Consider the following 18,773-nt stretch of genomic DNA (forward strand, 5'->3'; position numbering starts at 1 on the left):
GTAGCTTACCTTAAAAAAATTGATAATAATCATATACAAATGCGCAGGTCTTAAAACAGTTTACTTGAGACCATATACACATGAGACCTGCATACACATATCTATTCCAGAATAACTTGATTGAATAGTGTCACCTTTTCATTTCAGAGACATGAATCATGCTAGAATTTCCTGTATTATTTAAATATGTATGACTTCCTGAATGGTTTAAATAGTTATGAATATCCCATACCATTTTGGGCACCTTCTTTCTGACATCCAGATTGTGAAAAGACCATGTCGGGAGCTCTGTGTGCATTGCAGGGCTTCAGGATAAACTCTGAAAATGTTTTGAAATGAGGCTGTTTACACAGTGATGTTCCTATATACCTTTTATCACAATTTTATGAGAATAGCATGTGCTATTATTATCACTTTGCTTTGTAAAATGTATTTCCAAAACTAAATTTGTCTAGCTTATAAAACAATAAAGCTGAAGTTAGATGAATAGCGTTAGCTGGTTGCCCAAAGTAGAGTAAACATATTTATTACAGTAAACAGAAAAAGGGATAATTAAAAGCAATAAAACACTGAAGGGGTATGAGAAAAGTTTAAGGCAGCAATATATTTAAAAGCCTGCAGGAAAAATTTCTAAAATGTTTTAAAAGGACGTTTTCCATATCTTAGATTCACCTATCCGAGAGGCGGTCCCCATAAAACAGCCGTTTCCCCCCATTATTTTTTTAAAGGAGGTATTTATGAAATGTTATTTGCTATTTGTTAACACTGCAATTTCAGAAATTAAAGTATGAAGAATGTGGATGCAGTCTACATAGCTAAATTGGTTGCAAGTTGATTACAGGTTCTGGTGGATTGAGTGGACACGACTAATAGTGGGTCTTACAGTCAAGAAGGCAGTTTCTGCTTGTGCTGTAGAGGGAAGTGGCGGAGGACACATGGGGCTTGTCAACCTGGGAAGGTAGCCCATCTGGGAGAAGGAATACTCTGCCTTGCTGGGAGAAGGAAAGGCTTTGGAGTCAACCCTACATAAATCCAGAGTGGATTGCATCTTGTACGCTCCTTGCAGCAGCAACTGCAACAAATACACCTTTTTGCCACTAATAGGCAATCTTATGTTGATCCTAATAATTATGCATTACTGTCCATAGCTTTTCACTGTAACAGGTATGCAGATGTTTCAGGGAGACTAGCTAAAAGTGTAAATCCATACCAAGCAGGCATTCTTTGCTGCATAGACCCATTGCATAGAATTTACACTGTTACTGAAATTGTATATATTTGTTAAGAGCTCCGTTATCCCAAGGAGAGCATTTTCAGTTATTGTCGTAGAACTTACTCGAAAGAAAGGTTCATGGAAACAAGTGGGATTACTTTCAAATAATTTATTTAGACAGCAATCTGCACTGCTGGGGCTCGTGGTGTTCGGATGCTGGGCTCCACTGGCAAAGGGGCTGTCCTTCGATTGTATAAGCCCCAACATACTCCTTTGGTCCAGGATGACCAAATATAACATTCCTAAAAGCTGAGAAGCTAGAGCATCACTGGGGAACTTTTAAGTCTGAGGGCTGCATTCCCTTGTGACAAAACTTCCAAATGCCGCATACCAATGTTGCTGAGGGGCAGAAGTGGACAGATCAATGGATGTGACTCTTTGTATAGTAGCCATGCAAAGGTCAGAGGCTTCTACACATTTTCACATCACTTCATCCAGGCAAGCGAGAAGCATTACCACAGTTCAATGACACATTCCAACCAGGCATTCATGGATAGTGTGGAACATAGCTGTGAGGTGTGTGGTCTCTGGGGAGCAGTTCCCCACCACTGGGCTAGAGTTTGGACCTTGTACTCCTCATATACTCAGTTACCCTAACTTGTGCTTCCATATACTTGTACATTTCTAAAACACTTCTAATTACATGACTTTCTTGCAAAGCCAGCTACTAATATTAAGGTTCACATAATGTTAAGCCAGTCTTTCCAGGGAAGGTCTTCTTAACAACTGCATAGAACTCGTAGAATCTCTTTCACCCTTTGTTTATTATGGTCTATTGAGCATGAAGCATAGAAGACCCCAGGTTCCACATCTGTGATACGAAGAAGGATGATAAATGGGCATGGTGTCTCTCAACACCCAATTCTCGCTAAGACCTCTTGTGAACTGAAGTTTAGTCAAAGGAAAACCACTAGCAAAACTTGTGTAAATGTTTACTGAGCCTTCCCAGGAGCTGGAATCGAATCCAATTGCCCCTAAAAGGCAACACCGTGTAACAAGGAAGCTGTCGATTTATTTTGCGGCCTGCTTCAGTTTGCAGGGTTGCAGCAAGTATATAGCTCAGCAACAGTGAGGGAAGCTGTCTGCATTAACAGCAACACAGAGATAATTATGCAACTCCTGTCTATGAATGCAGTGCTAGAATTGTGTATCGTGCTGCAGATACCATTTAAATTGGAAAGTATTATCAGACAATCCTAATGCACATATAAAAATAATAAGGCCCATTCCCTTTCCCAAACAAGTTGAGCCCTGCTGTCACATCACATTTGTCACAAAATCATGTTATATAATAACAACTTGATAGTGCAGGAGAAGCCTTTGTGAAGAGCCATCATTTCCCTTTCACAGCAAAATACAAAAACTGCTCCAAGGACACTCTTTTGTGGTGGGAGGGGAAACTTCACCAAGAAATGCAATTATACATAGCCTGCATACAATTGCAACAGCATGCTTCTTTCATACTACCTTCTCTAAGATAACTGAAGCTCCAGATATCATGCAAAATTGCATTAATGAAAGCTTAGACCGTAAAAAGCAGTGCATCCCTTAGTCATGACAGTACACTCAAGTTTGAAGACAAACACTTAATTGTTGCCTAAAGCAGTGTGACATAAATGTCATTCCCCCCCCCTCCCAATAAGGTGTAACGAATCAGAATGCCTTGGAATGATTAGTTTAATAGGTTGTTGATTTAAATAGCGCTCTAATTCTAGCCTTAACACATTTCTCTAGTCAGCCCCTTTTACTGGTGAGCAGATCATTTAATACTTTATGCCACTTTCAGCTGCCTGCTGTGGTTGAGTCTTCTCCCTGAAAATTGTTTTCTCTGAGGCTCTAACATTTTCTCTGTGATATTCTGAAGCAAAAAGATTTCCACCTTCAAGGTTTACTCTAAAAATGTATCATACACACCTAATTTAAATAATTAAGGGGGTTTTTTGTAAGTGAAAAAAATGCATACAATTACAGTGTTTAGAAGACTGGTGTTTTTTTTTGCTTGAGATAGAAGGAACTAGCAATGAATAAGCCCCTTTGTGTGTCAAAATTTGATTTCGTTTTTCTCATATTCACTACTTACTTTCTTCTTGGAGTGTTTTGCATTTTGTCATGACTAATTTCTAAGGGAAATCTGAGCAAAGTTTGCTAAGAAATGGTGTGTATACACACTGTAACTTCCCTTTCCTTAAATCTCTTCTCTGGAAGTCTTGAAATGTACTTTCTCTTTCACAGTTTGTTTGGGCACCTGTTTAATGGTGTTAATGGTGTTCGCACCTGTTTAATGGTGTTAATGGTGTTCGCCTGCCAACCTAGCAGTTCGAAAGCACCTCCGGGTGCAAGTAGATAAATAGAGACCGCTTACCAGCGGGAAGGTAAACGGCGTTTCCATGTGCGGCTCTGGCTCGCCAGAGCAGCGATGTCACGCTGGCCACGTGACCCGGAAGTGTCTCCGGACAGCGCTGGCCCCTGGCCTCTTAAGTGAGATGGGCGCACAACCCCAGAGTCTGTCAAGATTGGCCCGTACGGGCAGGGGTACCTTTACCTTTACCTTTACCTTAATGGTGTTAGGTAAAGGTAAAGGGACCCTGACAGTGAAGTCCAGCTGCGAACAACTCTGGGGTTGCGGCGCTCATCTCACTTTACAGGACAAGGGAGCCGGTGTTTGTCCGCTCCGCAGTCAGTTTTTCTGGGTCATGTGGGCAGCATGACTAAGCCGCTTCTGGTGCAACAGAACAGCGACACCAGAGCAGCGCACGGAAACACTGTTTACCTTCCCACCGAAGCGGTACTTATTAAACTACTTGCACTTTTGGGTGTGCTTTCGAACTGCTAGGTTGGCAGGAGCTGGGACCGAGCAACAGGAGCTCACCCTGTTGCAGGGATTAGAATCGCCAACCACAACGACACCTGCGTCCCTTTAAGTAGCTCTACATAGATTTGGGAATTATTTTAGGATTATTTGGGGGAATGCTGTAGAATCAGCATGAATCATTCAGTACCTAGTTTTTTGCACTAAAATGCCTTTTTTGCAGCTATATATTTTTACTTGCTGATCATTATTTCTCATTTTCCTTCTGTGCTGCTTTTAGCCCATCTGTAGCATGCATGCATGAAGAGCAGCACAGGAACAATGGGGACACAATACTGTGGTACCTCAGGTTACATATGCTTCAGGTTACATACGCTTCAGGTTACAGACTCCGCTAACCCAGAAATATTTCCTCGGGTTAAGAACTTTGCTTCAAGATGAGAACAGAAATCGTGCTCCGGCGGCAGCAGGAGGCCCCATTAGCTAAAGTGGTGCTTCAGGTTAAGAACAGTTTCAGGTTAAGAACGGACCTCCAGAACAGATTAAGTACTTAACCCGAGGTACCACTGTACATGGTGGTACAGCTCACATGTAACTAAGGTGAATGGTTGTGCATTTACTCATAGCAGAAATTGTAGCGGCTTCAATCCTTTCCCAGCCCTGCTGCTTTCGTGCTCCCTAGAGCTAAGGTGTTATAGCCAAACCTGGAGTTGTGGTTTGTCTTGTTGTGGTTTATTTGGAGCGAGATAAATCACAAGCCCAGCTTCAAATCTAATGCTAAGCCAATCTATGGCTTCGCTCTGGATATCAGGACCAAGGGAGGAGCTAAGTGGCTACAATTTCTGCGTTGAATAGCCTCATACTCATTTAAGCCATGGTTTGGCTTAGCATTACATGCAAACTGGATCACAGTCAATAGCTTTTGCTTCTTGGCATACTAAAGTGAAAAAATCACATTGATGGTAGTACATCTTAAAGCATTGGGGGGGGGGAGTGTAATGCAACAGAAAGGGAAATGATCTACTAATTGGGGATACAATCTGGAATCAGTTTTTCCCCTATTCTCTTTTCTCTCTTTTTCTTTTTGTTCAATGAGGGGAGGGTAATTATGTTCAAGTTCTTCTCAGATTTTACTCGATCGATGACCACAGTCATACAGAATAAGCAGCAAACTAAACACTGAGACATGGGACGCGGGTGGCGCTGTGGGTTAAACCACAGAACCTAGGACTTGCTGATCAGAAGGTTGGCGGTTCGAATCCCCGTGACGGGGTGAGCTCCCGTTGCTCAGTCCCAGCTCCTGCCCACCTAGCAGTTCGAAAGCACTCTTAAGTGCAAGTAGATAAATAGGGACCACTTTATAGCGGGAAGGTAAACGGCGTTTCCGTGTGCTGCTCTGGTGCTGGCTCACCAGCTGCAGCTTCGTCACGCTGGCCACGTGACCCAGAAGTGTCTTCGGACGGCGCCGGCTCACGGCCTCTAGAGCGAGATGAGCATGCAACCCTAGAGTCGGACACAACTGGCCCGTACGGGCAGGGGTGCCTTTACCTTTACCTCAAACACTGAGACATCTCAGTTCTACCCTTGTTTGGCATTAGCCAAAAAAACAGAAGTAAGGTGAATTTATACCTGGCCTCACAGGAATATTGTGGCCTTGGTTGGTTTTATTTCTAATAACTGCTTGTATTTTGCTTGTGGTGATGAAACCCATGGAATGTTTGTGAGCTGAACTGTTCAACTTAGTCCAGGCATTCAGTGTTAAACTTTCCAGGAAGCAAACGTATCAGAAACTTCACAGAGGAGACATGGAAATAGGAGATAGGTAGGTGCTTTGAGCATAGCTGAAATCACTTAAGGTATGGGCGAGCAATCTTGTGACTGGCCTGGGTGTGGGATGAATTGTGATAATGCCTCTTGGTTTCCTGGATTAGAGAGGTATATGCATATGCACCTCTGACTTTTGCAGGGCTGGAAATATAGAAAGGTAAGAGTCACAACCATTTTGCCACTCAGTTTTTGCCTCTGGCCTGCCCACCACTGCCTTGTGGCCCCTGGAATACTACAGATGCACCAAGATAATGCTCAGGCCAAAAAAATTTCCCTGGCCCTAACATCAGAAAGAGCTTGGTGCTATGAGGGGACTGAAATAGGTGTCTGATTAAGTGACAGGCAAGCTATATAAAAAAAGAGTGAGGGAAAGAGGGCTGAAAGCAGAGCCTAGGAACAAGCAGGACTGTGCACTGTTGGAATGAAGGAAGTGGACAGGCAAAAGGGAGGATTGGCAAGCTGGGGACTCTGGGCCATAGAGCATCAGGTTGTTAGCTTTACTCATCTGAACAGGGTTTTGTCAGTAGTTGCTTCCAAAGTCACAGCAGCATTGTGGTTGGATAATCTGAAGGGGAGACAACAGCAACCTGTTGGGGGGAGAGCTCACAGTTCTACTTTTACATACAGTGGTACCTCGGGTTACAGACACTTCAGGTTACAGATGCTTCAGATTACAGACTCTGCTAGCCCAGAAATAGTACCACGGGTTAAGAACTTTGCTTCAGGCTGAGAACAGAAATCACGTGGTGGCGGCAGCAGGAGGCCCCATTAGTTAAAGTGGTACCTCAGATTAAGAACAGTTTCAGGTTAAGAACAGACCTCCAGAATGAATTAAGTTCTTAACCTGAGGTACCACTGTACTCATGAAATGAACTAGCTAGTTTCTTGGCTGCAGGCGCCAAATCATTATGCAGCCAGAGCCTCAGGATTTTGACAATTGCAGGGGATTGCACATGCCCTAACACCCTGCCACAAACAAATCCATTACTAAAACGATTACCGTAAATAGGATCACTAACTATTTGAATGACTTAGGAATTATTTGTTACTCCTTAGAGACAGATAGTATGTGGTTTCCTTCTTTTATGTACAGCATCAGTGAAAGTGCCTTCTCACTTTTAATCCACTCCAGCTTTATCTCACTGTTTTCTTACATCTAAACTGCAAGCTTGTACCTAATATCTAACGATGTGGTGTTCATTTTCCACTCATTCATTTTATAGCAAACCTTTAGTAATGAGATTTCTAGTTGAATGCAGATCTAGAGAGGCTGGAGCTGATGGTCCTCTTGTTGGCATAATAGCCCAAATCCAATGTAGCTATAACTAATGAACAGCAGCAAATAAAGGACCTGGCTTGGCAAGACTAAAAGGTAAAGGTAAAGGGACCTCTGACCATTAGGACCAGTCACAGACGACTCTGGGGTTGCAGCGCTTTATTGGCCGAGGGAGCTGGCATATGGCTTCCGGGTCATGTGGCCAGCATGACTAAGCCGCTTCTGGCAAACCAGAGCGGTGCACGGAAACGCCGGAGCGGTACCTATTTATCTACTTGCACTTTGAGGTGCTTTTGAACTGCTATGTTGGCAGGAGCAGGGACCGAGCAACAGGAGAGCAGCCTGTCGCGGGGATTCGGACCATTGACCTTCCGATCGGCAAGCCCTAGGCTCAGAGTAATTACTACTAAGAGTAATTGCTCTGTGTCTAAAATTAATTTCTACCCAACCTGTTGTGCTATGTTGTTCTTTTATGTGATAATTTCATAAACAAAATTTAAGAGTGGGCGAAAAACTGGGCTTTGATATAATTTATATTCATTTGGAAAATAATTACAAAAAATCCCACTTGCATATAATTGCATGCATGTATCTTTCCTCCCCAAGTGATGGGTTTCCTTAGGTGAACAGTAGATCTTCCCCAGCAGTCATTTTGTCACATTTTCTTTACCAAGCTTTTATACAAAGTCATTTGAGCAGCTCTTGTGCCAGCCTAGTTGTGTTCCCAAAATGTCCCATGGTTGGGACTACAGTAGCCATGTTTGGCTACTGTCAGGGAGGATGCTGCCCGTTAAGTCCAGTCATGGGCAACTCTAGAGTTGGGGCGCTCATCTCGCTTTACTAGCCGAGGGAGCCGGCGTTTGTCTGCAGACAGTTTTTCCAGGTCCATGTGGCCAGCATGACTAAGCTGCTTCTGGTGAAACCAGAGCAGCACATGGAAACACCGTTAACCTTTCCGTCGGAGTGGTACATATTTATCTACTTGCACTTTTTTGCCGTGCTTTCGAATTGCTAGGTTGGCAGAAGCAGGGACCGAGCAACGGGAGCTCACCCCATTGTGGGGATTTGAACCACCAACCTTCTGAAGCTCTAAGCTCTGTGGTTTAGACCACAGCGCCACCCGTGGGGGAAGGATCAGATCATGTGGAAAATGAACATAATATTTTAGCCGCAGTTGATTTCAGCTTTGAATTCTTGTAAAAAAGTGCCCCTAGAAATTCTGTTGTTGCATCCATAATCTAGGTTCAAGGTGCCATTTTGCTCCTGGCTTTCATATCTCTTTTTCTACCGCTGATTGGAATTCTAACCAAAGTATGACTCTCCTCTCCTTTCAATAAGTACAGTATGTGACTTCTTTGTTTTTGATCAATTTTCAATTCTAGGTAACATTAATTCTGATTTCAGCACATTACTGCATGAACTGAGTCTCCAAGAAGTACAGTGCCATATGCCAGCTGTGCATTAATAATATATTCTTATTGTGATTAATATTTATGCATTTATTGGGGTGGGGCAGCAATCAATGAAGTCTGCACCATGCCTTGAATCCTCACGACAAGCTGCTCTGTTATATGTGGAAGCTAGTTTCATGTGGTGTTTCTATCATGTGAATCATTGCCATGTTCCACTGTCGTAAATAGACCTAGTGGATTAAATATGAACCAAATCATTTTTTTTTCAAGTTTCTGACCAAGCTCTTGTTTGCCTTTGAACTTGTAGGGATGACTTGTCAAGCCAGAACATCCTACACAGAAGATGAAGTTCTTTGGGGCCATCGTTTCTTCCCTGTTATTTCCTTAGAGGAAGGATTCTTCAAAGTAGACTATTCCCAGTTCCATGCAACGTTTGAAGTCCCTACAGCACCTTACAGTGTGAAAGAACAGGAAGAAATGCTCCTTATGTCCTCCCCATTAATAGCACCAGCTGTAAGTAACAGTAAAGAAAGGAATAATTCTGTAGAATGTCTAGATGGCATAGATGACATTGGTACAAAGCTACCGTCAAAACTGCAGAAAATGACTGGAAGGGATGACTTTCCTAAAAAACTGCTGAGGATGAGTTCTACCACTTCGGAAAAAGCCTACAGCATGGGGGACCTACCTTTGAAACTCCAGCGAATAAGTTCTGTCCCTGGCAACTCAGAAGAGAAACTGGTATCTAAAACCACAAAAATGTTGTCAGATCCTATGAGCCAGTCTATGGCAGACTTGCCACCGAAACTTCAAAGATTATCCGGAGGAGGAGGAGGAGGTAGAATGGAAGGAAACCTCCCCCCAAAACTGAGGAAAATGAATTCTGATCGGTTTACATAACATGAACAGACATATTAGGTATTATTTCAAGTTTGAATTGCCATTCAATCCAATTGAGCAGGAAAGCAAACACGTTGAAAATTGCATTTGATGACTGGTTTTCCTTAAGAGTTACATGCACTCTGGGACAACTGTATTCCCCCAAATTAAGGACTCTTGTTGAATTATACAATAAAATACATGAACTTCAGTATAGGACCATATGAAAGCTAACAAGCTAATATTAATCGGCATGTAATATCACCACAAGCATGCAATAATAGTGTGCAAATTTTGCATATAGTTTTATGGCATGGTTCTTACTATATTTATACTGTATATTATGGGCGGGGAGTGTAAATGGGGTGTTATTCTCCTATATTTCTTAAGCGTTAAGTAGTAGATAAAACATCCAAGTGGGTTACTAACAGGGCAGGTTATGCATTTGTTTATAATGGGCACAATCCAGCCAAAGTTAAACATTTGAGGCATGATCCATCTGCCCATTGCAATCTTCCCAGCCTCTCAGCATGTGGAGAGGTCATCTGCTGCCAAGCCTCCTTCCCTTTCCCCACCCCCTGTAGGTGGAGAACTATGCAGAAGTGCACATAAAGGACAATTTGGAGCAGTCGCTTTCTTAAAATTTAAGTAAGACCTTAGATGGCTTCTGTTTCCATCAATGGAAATTATAAATGTTTCATGTTGGCTGAATCGTGCCCAGTACCTTTTTACTCTCCTGATGTAAACTGTGATGTTTCGTTCAGACAGTTAAAGTGCATGTTTCTTTGTTAGATTCAGGCTATCAGTATTAGGAATAATGAACACCAATACTTTTAGCCTTAATCTCCTAACTTTATTGTTTACTTTTAACAGTTTCCTCCACTTCTTTGGGAGGGAGAGCTACAGAGATCCCTGAACCCATGCTTTATATTAAACAAAAAAGAGTGCAATGGGCTTAATGCGTGCAAAATAAGGACAGGTTTCCATTTTAGACACAGTGCATAAAAACCCAAAGAATGTAAGAGTGATAGGTGCTTAGAATCCTAGAGCTGTAGAGTTGGAAGGGGCCACGAGGGTCATCTAGTCCAACCCCCTGAAATGCAGGAATCTTTCATCCAATGTGGGGCTCAAACCCACAACCCTGGGAGATTAAGAGTCTCATCCTCTAGTCACATATTAAATAATATGAAACAAGCTCTAAGAGTGAAGTAAAGTTCAAAAAGAGATATATTTTCTTGATTTATTATGCTGATTGCTTCATCTTGCCTAAATCACCAATCCCCTACCGGGGATTGTAGTGCTTTTGACTACATCTTCCACCATTCCTGACGATTGGCCATGCTGCCTGGGGCTTATTTTGTAGTCCAAAATATGTAGTGGCGCCCACCCTGTGGAACGCCCTCCCCTCAGATGTCCAAGAGATAAACAACTACCTGACATTAAGAAGACATCTTTAATGTGTGGCATCTTAGTGTATTTTTGGTCTTTGTGGAAGCCGCCCAGATTGGCTGGGGAAACACAGCCAGATGGGTGGGGTACAAATAATAAAATTATTATTGTTATTATTATTATTATTATTATTATTAGTGGAGGGCACCAATTTGGAAAAGGTTGCACTTAGATTATTATTCTTTCCATAACTTGTAGAAGGCTCCAAAGAACAAGTTAGAATAAAGTTGGATATAGACAACTGAGAGCCTCTCAGTAACTGCTTAGAAACTTAATGTGTAGCATCTAAAATCCTGGGAGAAGTGTTTGACTTTAACAACGGTGGCCAGTGTAGTGTTCTCAACATGATGTTGGGCTACAACTTTCATCACCCCTGATCATTAGCCATGCTGGCCGGGATGGGGAAAGTTGTAGTCCAGGCACCCCCCAAACTCGGCCTTCCAGCTGTTTTGGGACTACAATTCCCATCATCCCTGACCACTAGTCCTCTTAGCTAGGGATGACAGGAGTTGTAGTCCCAAAACAGCTGGAGGGCCGAGTTTGCGGATGCCTGTTGTAGTCAAAAATTGTCAGAAGAGCACTACGTTAGCTACCACTGCCTGTAACTACGAAAGCATGGTTTATGGTTTTGCCTAGCATTGTCACCATTTCACAAAGGGTAAGTACTTCACTGTCTATTGCAAGGCTCCTGGCCATCTGACTCTACCTGGAAGGGGTTTTTTATGATGGCTACTGCATTAAGGTGTGTAGCATTGATAGTTTAGGGTGCTTTCTCACACTACCAACTTTGCCTTGTAAGGCAATAATTATCAGATAAATTAAAGCAGAGGAAGATAAATGGTGACTATGTGCCAAGACTGCATCATCAAAAATATTGCATAGTTAGCATCCATTCTATAATGACCCTGGGCCTCTCCCATTTGGTGCACAAAAATGATTTTTTTTAAAAGCACCTTTTTAGCCCAGTCCAAAGCTGACATCATCTGCTAGCAGAATAGGAAAACTCACAAGTAACGATCCAGTCATGCAATGAGGAGCCATCGATGTTGCAACACCAGTATTGATCCCTTGTGCTTGCCTCTGCATGCCAGTGTAGCAGCCAAAACGATGCTGAAAGTATCAGGAGAATGGTAACAAATTTTGCACATCACCTTTCTTGTAATAAATAGGAAATTAAGTCAGAGGTTCCTGGCAGGAGACAGAATTGCATAGGAAATTTCATTTTCCATTCAGATGCGGAATGGAAATTCAGAGGAAAATTCATTTTCCAGGGTTGGGATTGTTTAATTCCACCTAATAAAGAAATCAGTGGTTGAGATGGGGGTTCACCCAATGCTGAAAAGCAGCATTGATGGGTGCACAGAAGCCAGAATGAAGAATTCTTGGAGGCCCAACAGATACTGTCATGATCTGTGGAATTTCAACAGAAACCCAACCATAATGGCGGTAGGGGCACCAATAGGAGGTGTTTCTGCCAATTCCTATTTAGGAGAAACTTAGCTATAAAAGCACAAGCCTTTTGTTCTTTGCAATCTTAGACAAGGCAAAATATAGCACTGAGCTCTTAGGGGTTTTTTCCCCCCTAGTTAACAAGAATCTTGCATGTTCAATTGTTTTGTGAAATTCATATAATTCTGAAGCATTAGTGTTCAATAATCACCTGGAAGTCATAAGCTGAACCTCCCCTGCACTGAGACAAGAGCCACAGTCCTAAGAATAGGATTGCTAATTGGAGTAATACAAGTAGCCCATAATATATAGCCTACAATAATTCCGTTTACAGTGTGCTGCACACATAAGACATCAGGGATCAAGGTGAATCATGCCAGAGGTGCCTGTCGGACCAGGAAAATGTTTAATAAAACCCAGGTGGCTTAATTATAGAAATTGTTCTACATGCTATGGGGAAAGACAAATAAGTGAGATTATCTGGCCAAGGGCAAAACTTTCCCAATAATATATTGCCCTTGCTTTTCATGCTTGGGGCTTGACTGATCATCTCAAGTACTAAAACAAAAATGCTACTATTGATATCAATGCATGATCTTTAGCCAGTATTCAAAGAGACACACTAGGTGATCCCAAGGGCTTGCGTCCAACTAGAATAAAAGTTCTCTGCCTCTGCCCTCTTTTCAGTTGCAGATCCCGATTTTAAAATTGGTCTCAGTTTGCCAAAATATGAAATGAGGGAATGCAGCAAGAGAAACAGAGGTACAGTGCTAGCTGTGTAGCTATTCAGATCTAGATCTTACTCTGCTGTCATGGGGTAGATCTGAAAGAAAATGACAACAAATTCAGAACACAGCAAATTTCCGTGATCTGTACAGTGGAACCTTGAGTTGTGGACGTAATCCATCCCGGAGGCACGTCCGCAACTCAAAGCGATCACATCCAGAAGCGCTGCGTCTGCGCATGCACGCAGTGCGAATTAGCACTTCTGCACATTTGCAAGTGGTGAAACCCGGAAGTAACCATTCCGGTACTTCCGGGTTGCTGCAGGACGCAACTTGAAAAGACGTAACCTGAAGCAGACGCAACATGAGGTATACCAGTTTTTAAATGGCAAACATTTAGTTTGCTTTTAATTTGGACTTGTATTTATAATGTTGAAAAATAAAGGAAATGTTAGATTTTTAATTTTTGCAAATAATATTAGGAGAATTTGCCTGACCATTCCCCCCCCCCCCATTTGCTTTGAGCCCAAATGCAACATAGATGGGAATTGTCTTTTACATCCTGGAGAAAAGGTTTTGTGCTGATTATCTGAACTGAGCAATTTTTATTTGTTTAAAGTACAGTACTACAAACAGAGGGCTAATTCCACAGATGAATGTGCATCACTTGATCTCTCATCAGTTGACGAATTTCACCTGAACTTGTGAACATCCACAAACGAAACGTTCTGGCTCAGTTGCAGCAAACCACTCACATAAGAGGGATTTCCTATTTCTCTCTCCCTTTGGCAGTCTCCCCATGCATCCAAAAAATACACTGCAGAAAGGATGTGACATATGTGGGATGCTGTGGTGGGAAGAGGGGATCAGCAGAAATTTGGACTCCCTCTTATGGTTACCCCATTGGACCCAAATCACTGTGTCCTCTGTTGGCTCTGAGGCAGGATGAAAGATGCAGGATGTCTGTTGCAGACATAGCAGTCATTTCTAGGTCTCGCCATCAAGTGCTCAACATGCATAAATGGACTCACCCTGAGTGATAATAAGATAACTGGTAGCAGTGCCATGTTGATGCATATCTTCTAGATCACCCTCATCGCTGTTCTTTCAATTCTTTGTATAGTATGTAGCAGTTATTCTGTGGAACAAAACAGGGTTGATTAAAACCAATGAGTACTAAATCTGTCCAAGTTTTGGATTCTGTGTGAAGCCATTTGTTTTTAATTACCTGAAAAATTGGTTGGTTGGGGTGGGGTATGTTTTGAGTGTTGGTGGGACAATAGAAAATTAAAGTTATTTTATTCAAATGACATACATTTAGCTGAATTTGAACCCATATATACATTAGCATCTCAAAAGGGCTCTGAACCATTTGGAAAAAAAACAACAACCATGAATGAGTGACCAATTCATAGCTCTCTGTATAACTCAAAAATAATAGCAGATCTACCAAAACCTGAAAATAGTCAATCATTTTGTAAACTATAAGTAGTGAAAAGGAGACTATGCCACATTGCTTGTGGAGCCAAGGGGTGAAACCCAGATAACACAGGGAGATGTGTCTATCACGCTGTATTTGTACAAGCTTTGCATTTTCTTCCAACTTCGTTTACTAGTTTAAAATGTGTGAATTGAAATGCATGCTGTTCAACCTTTAAGCTCAAACTGTCAATTCATTTCACTGTGTCTGTAATTCCATGCGAAGAAACACAGCAAAAAATTGAGAACCCGTCTTGTGACCAGAATTCTGCTGTGTGAATAACTTATACAGTTTTTTCCACACCCATCTCTTAAGAGCCTCTTTGGCAATATGTAATTTGATTTCTGTGGCATACTGTACACACATCTTAAAGAACTCACATTGTTTCTTGAAGAAAAAACGCCACTTCTCTGTACTTAAGTGTGGAGGCTGGACATTTTGTGCTACTTGCCCGTCTCATGGTTAAATGTTAATTTTATCCATGCCTCATTATTGAAACTTCAATAATGAATGAATTGTCTACTATTTAATCATGTGTTAGGATCTGAGTTTGCATAGGAGTAAGAGGAGTTACTCATCTATGCAGCACAAGGCAATCTCTGTGCAGTGCAAAATAGGACGCAGAAACAGGATTGTTCTTTAGTCACTTGTGAGGATGCACAATATCTCATGGTGTTCAAAAAAAAAGGTAACTTCAATTTATTCAAAGGACCTGAAATATTAAGCTAAAATAGTTTTTCCTCCTGCTGGAATTAAGATTGTTTAGCCAACCCTGCAGCATGCACTGTGTACTTAGATTAAAATATATTTGCTTTTAATCAATACATCAGAGTGGTTATAAAAAAAATATTGGAAGTTTTTTTTTTTAAGCGATTGTATATTTTTTCATTAGTAATCTTTTTTACTAGTCAAGCGGCCACTCTGGTTTCATCATTCGCTTTTCTGCCCGGCCCTAGTGCTTATGCTACCAAAACAATTCTGTCTGACTGCACAGCAGGTCTGTGTTTTTGACTGCTGAATTTATGCTTGAATTATATTGTAAATTGTACATATTCAAATTAGAATCAAGTAATTGCATTTTCTGGCATGCACTCTATAACTGTATAAATGTACAACTTTATTTGGATAATATAAAAGAATTAACAAACTCTTGTACTCATTAATACTGCAAGCTCAGTTTTATCTAAAACTATATTAAACTTTCAGAAAATTATTGGATTTAAACACCAGTGTTTGTCTAGTTTATCTAATTATGGGCTTTTTTAAAAAAAGCAAAAGAATATTCAGTTTGTTTTAGAAGTTGCATAGACTTTGGAAATAGCCTCAGAATTTGGCTAATACCATATTTTTAATAAATGAGGGGCTTACTTCCAAGTACAAGCTGTTCTGTGAGCATATATTTCTTATCTGTCACTGATGGAGTCTATTTAGATTAGTAATCAGCATTATAGTGACACCTAGTAGTGGAAAACAAGCATTACAACAAACCGAAGTAAAAATATTAAGACACTAGCCAAAAAGGAAAGAGAGACCATATCTGCCAATTCATTGAGGATACGCACAAAATAATATTGAACCCTAACCTCATTACCTTTCTGTTCAAAATTTATGATCAGCAACCATATTTCCTTATTCTGTCCAAGTGTTTTACATATATTTGGCAAATACAGGAAAAGAACTCTGCTTTAAATTGTGGTGAACTGCCAGGTTCTCAGCACATAACTTGTTGAGCAACTTTCCAAACTCATTGCCGGCTGACCTGTTGTGCAAGTAGGAATCATATTCATTTTGATGAAGGGAGTTGATCTATAATCAGGACTGGCCAAAGAGCTAATGGTCAGAGACCGTTACAGTAATCTAGGCTGCAGCAACCTCTGATCTCATTCAAGATATTTATATTTATTGCAAACCACTGAGTTTCTATTAACTTCAAATGTTTGTAGAACCACCCATGGCTCCTCTTCTGTGTTCCTTGGACAGCTGTTAGGTACCAAGTCCTGATCACATTGCTTCTATTTAATGGAAGTAGTAGTCAAATAAGTAAACCTGCAGCTTATTTTATGCTCGTACTACTTGTTCATAGTCTGTCTTTATAGCAACCTATATTGAACATTTCCTTCTGTAGCTTGCAGTACAGTCATACCTTGGATCTCATACAGCTTAGTTGCCAAACGTTTCGACTCCCGAACGATTGAAAACCGGAAGTGAGTGTTCCCGTTTTCGAACTTTTTTTGGAAGCTGAACATCTGACGGAGCTTCCGCAGCTTCCTGCAGCCAACCAGAAGACACGCTTTGGTTTCAGAACATTTTGGAAGTCAAACAGACTTCCGGATCGGATTCCGTTCGACTTCCAAGGTACGACTGCACATGCATCGTTCATTTGATAAATCTGTAACAAGACTGAAAAGAGGAGCACACTAAAGAATTCTATTCCTTACTCCACTGCGCTTTCACAGCACACACCTCAAAATAAACATGCCAATTTATCATCTGCAAATGAAATTAAATGTGTCCTATAAAACTCATTCAAGTCTTTTGAAAATACGAGTCCAGTGCCAACGACCTGAATATATAAATAAATGTCCTCTACACTATGAAGGACAGCTATAAATAAAAGGAAAGTTTGTTTATCGTGAGCTTAATAAGTATAATGGATATTTGCTGTGCAAATACTTTGTTCAAACAGATACCATTTCACATTGGGATCTTATTCAGCCTCCTATGAGGCAGGCCCACCTGCCTGCCCAGCCTTTCTCCTCTCTGCCTCTCCCCCATGACCTGCTGGATACCACAGTATGCCAGAACTGAGGCATGGGCCAACAGACAAAGATCATTGCCACAACTTAATAGATCTGTGCTCTTGATAAAAGAGTTGCCACATCAGATGTTGCCATTCTTTATGAATGCAAGCAAAAAGCCTTTAGGCAGGTGTGATGTGTAATGAAGAAGCGCTCACGGCAGCCACATGGAATAGCACAGCTGGAAACAGCTCCTATGCAAAAACATAAGAGCCAAAGTTTCGTCTCTGCCAGCATTCTGTTTTCGTCTCTGCCAGCATTCTGAGGCCCCTGAGCCCACAATGAGGACCAAAGCACAACAGAGCTCTTAGGCATTCGGAGCCATGCTGCCTTCAACAGCAGAACTAAGAATATAGCCATCATGGCTAGAAGCCCCTGAAAGCTTTATCCTCCATGAATTTGTCCAGTCTTAAAGCCATTGGTGAATGTCGCTACCTTTTGTGGGAGCAAACTCCATAGCCGAACCATGTGCTAGTTGGTCTGGTCCGCATCTTCCAACATTCAGCTTCATTGAATGTCCCCGAGTTGTAGTATTTACGAGAGTGGGAGAAAAGCGTTTCACTGTCCGCTCACTGGGTGCCACACACAATTTTATACACCTCTTATCACATCGCATCTTACTAGCCTTTTCTCAGAACTGCAAAGCTGTATCCTTGCCTCATCAGGGATTTGCTGCACCCCCTGGGTAATTTCCGTTGCCCTTTTCTGCACCTTTTCCAGCTTTACAACATTGCATATAGTGCTATTTTTATATATAAAGAAGTGCCAGAACTCACCACGAACACCTCCCTTGTTCTCTTATAATGGCAAGGGAGAGCAATTGAGAAGTGTGGAACTGAGTTCCAGCGAGTTCTGCCGGGTTTAATGTACCAGGAGTTGCTGTAATTCAAGCTTCCAGAGTTTCTCCCTGCCACAAGTTGTGTCACTAGCAACTTCTGTTTACCACAAAATCCTTGGATTTTGAACTTTGTATAGTGTTTTAAAGTGGTAAAACATCAAGAATGTGTGTGTGTGTGTGTGTGTGTGTGTAATAAATTGGTGTATCATGAACATCCGAATCCATTTCTTTTCCTCCTCTGATCAGTACAATTAATTATTTGCTTAGGTCAGTTTGGGCAATGCAAGATTTAAAAAGTATTAAGCTTGATTTTAACTGCTGGTTGAGAGCACATTTTCTCCTGTGAGGGCTCTCCCCTAAACGCACTGTATTGAAACCTTTAATTGAAAGGAATGGCTGTTGTCTGTAGGTAATAGGATCTGCACAAAAGCAGAATTATGAACTTTCATTACAGGGGGAAAATGGATTACATAGTTGATTTCAAAAGAAATGGACACTGCAGACACAGCAAGGGCAAAGCATCAATTTTAAAAGCAACCAAACTAGGTTTGGCACAAG

The 18,773-nt window shown here is 41.4% G+C and overlaps 1 protein-coding gene across 2 annotated transcripts in view; it reads left to right on the top strand.

Moving 5' to 3' along the window:
• KCNJ3 (potassium inwardly rectifying channel subfamily J member 3) overlaps nucleotides 1-14,489 on the top strand; it is a 116,044-nt gene extending 101,555 nt beyond the window's left edge. For both annotated transcript variants that reach the window (XM_081929231.1, XM_081929230.1), the window contains exon 4: nucleotides 8,905-14,489. In XM_081929231.1, the coding sequence (XP_081785357.1) occupies nucleotides 8,905-9,497 (593 nt within the window). In that variant the 3' untranslated portion in view covers nucleotides 9,498-14,489. The remainder of the gene's footprint in view (nucleotides 1-8,904) is intronic.
• The last annotated feature ends 4,284 nt before the right edge of the window (nucleotides 14,490-18,773 follow it).

The sequence above is a fragment of the Podarcis melisellensis genome, assembly GCF_964234715.1.
Source record: "Podarcis melisellensis genome assembly, chromosome: 1".
Classification (NCBI taxonomy): domain Eukaryota; kingdom Metazoa; phylum Chordata; class Lepidosauria; order Squamata; family Lacertidae; genus Podarcis; species Podarcis melisellensis.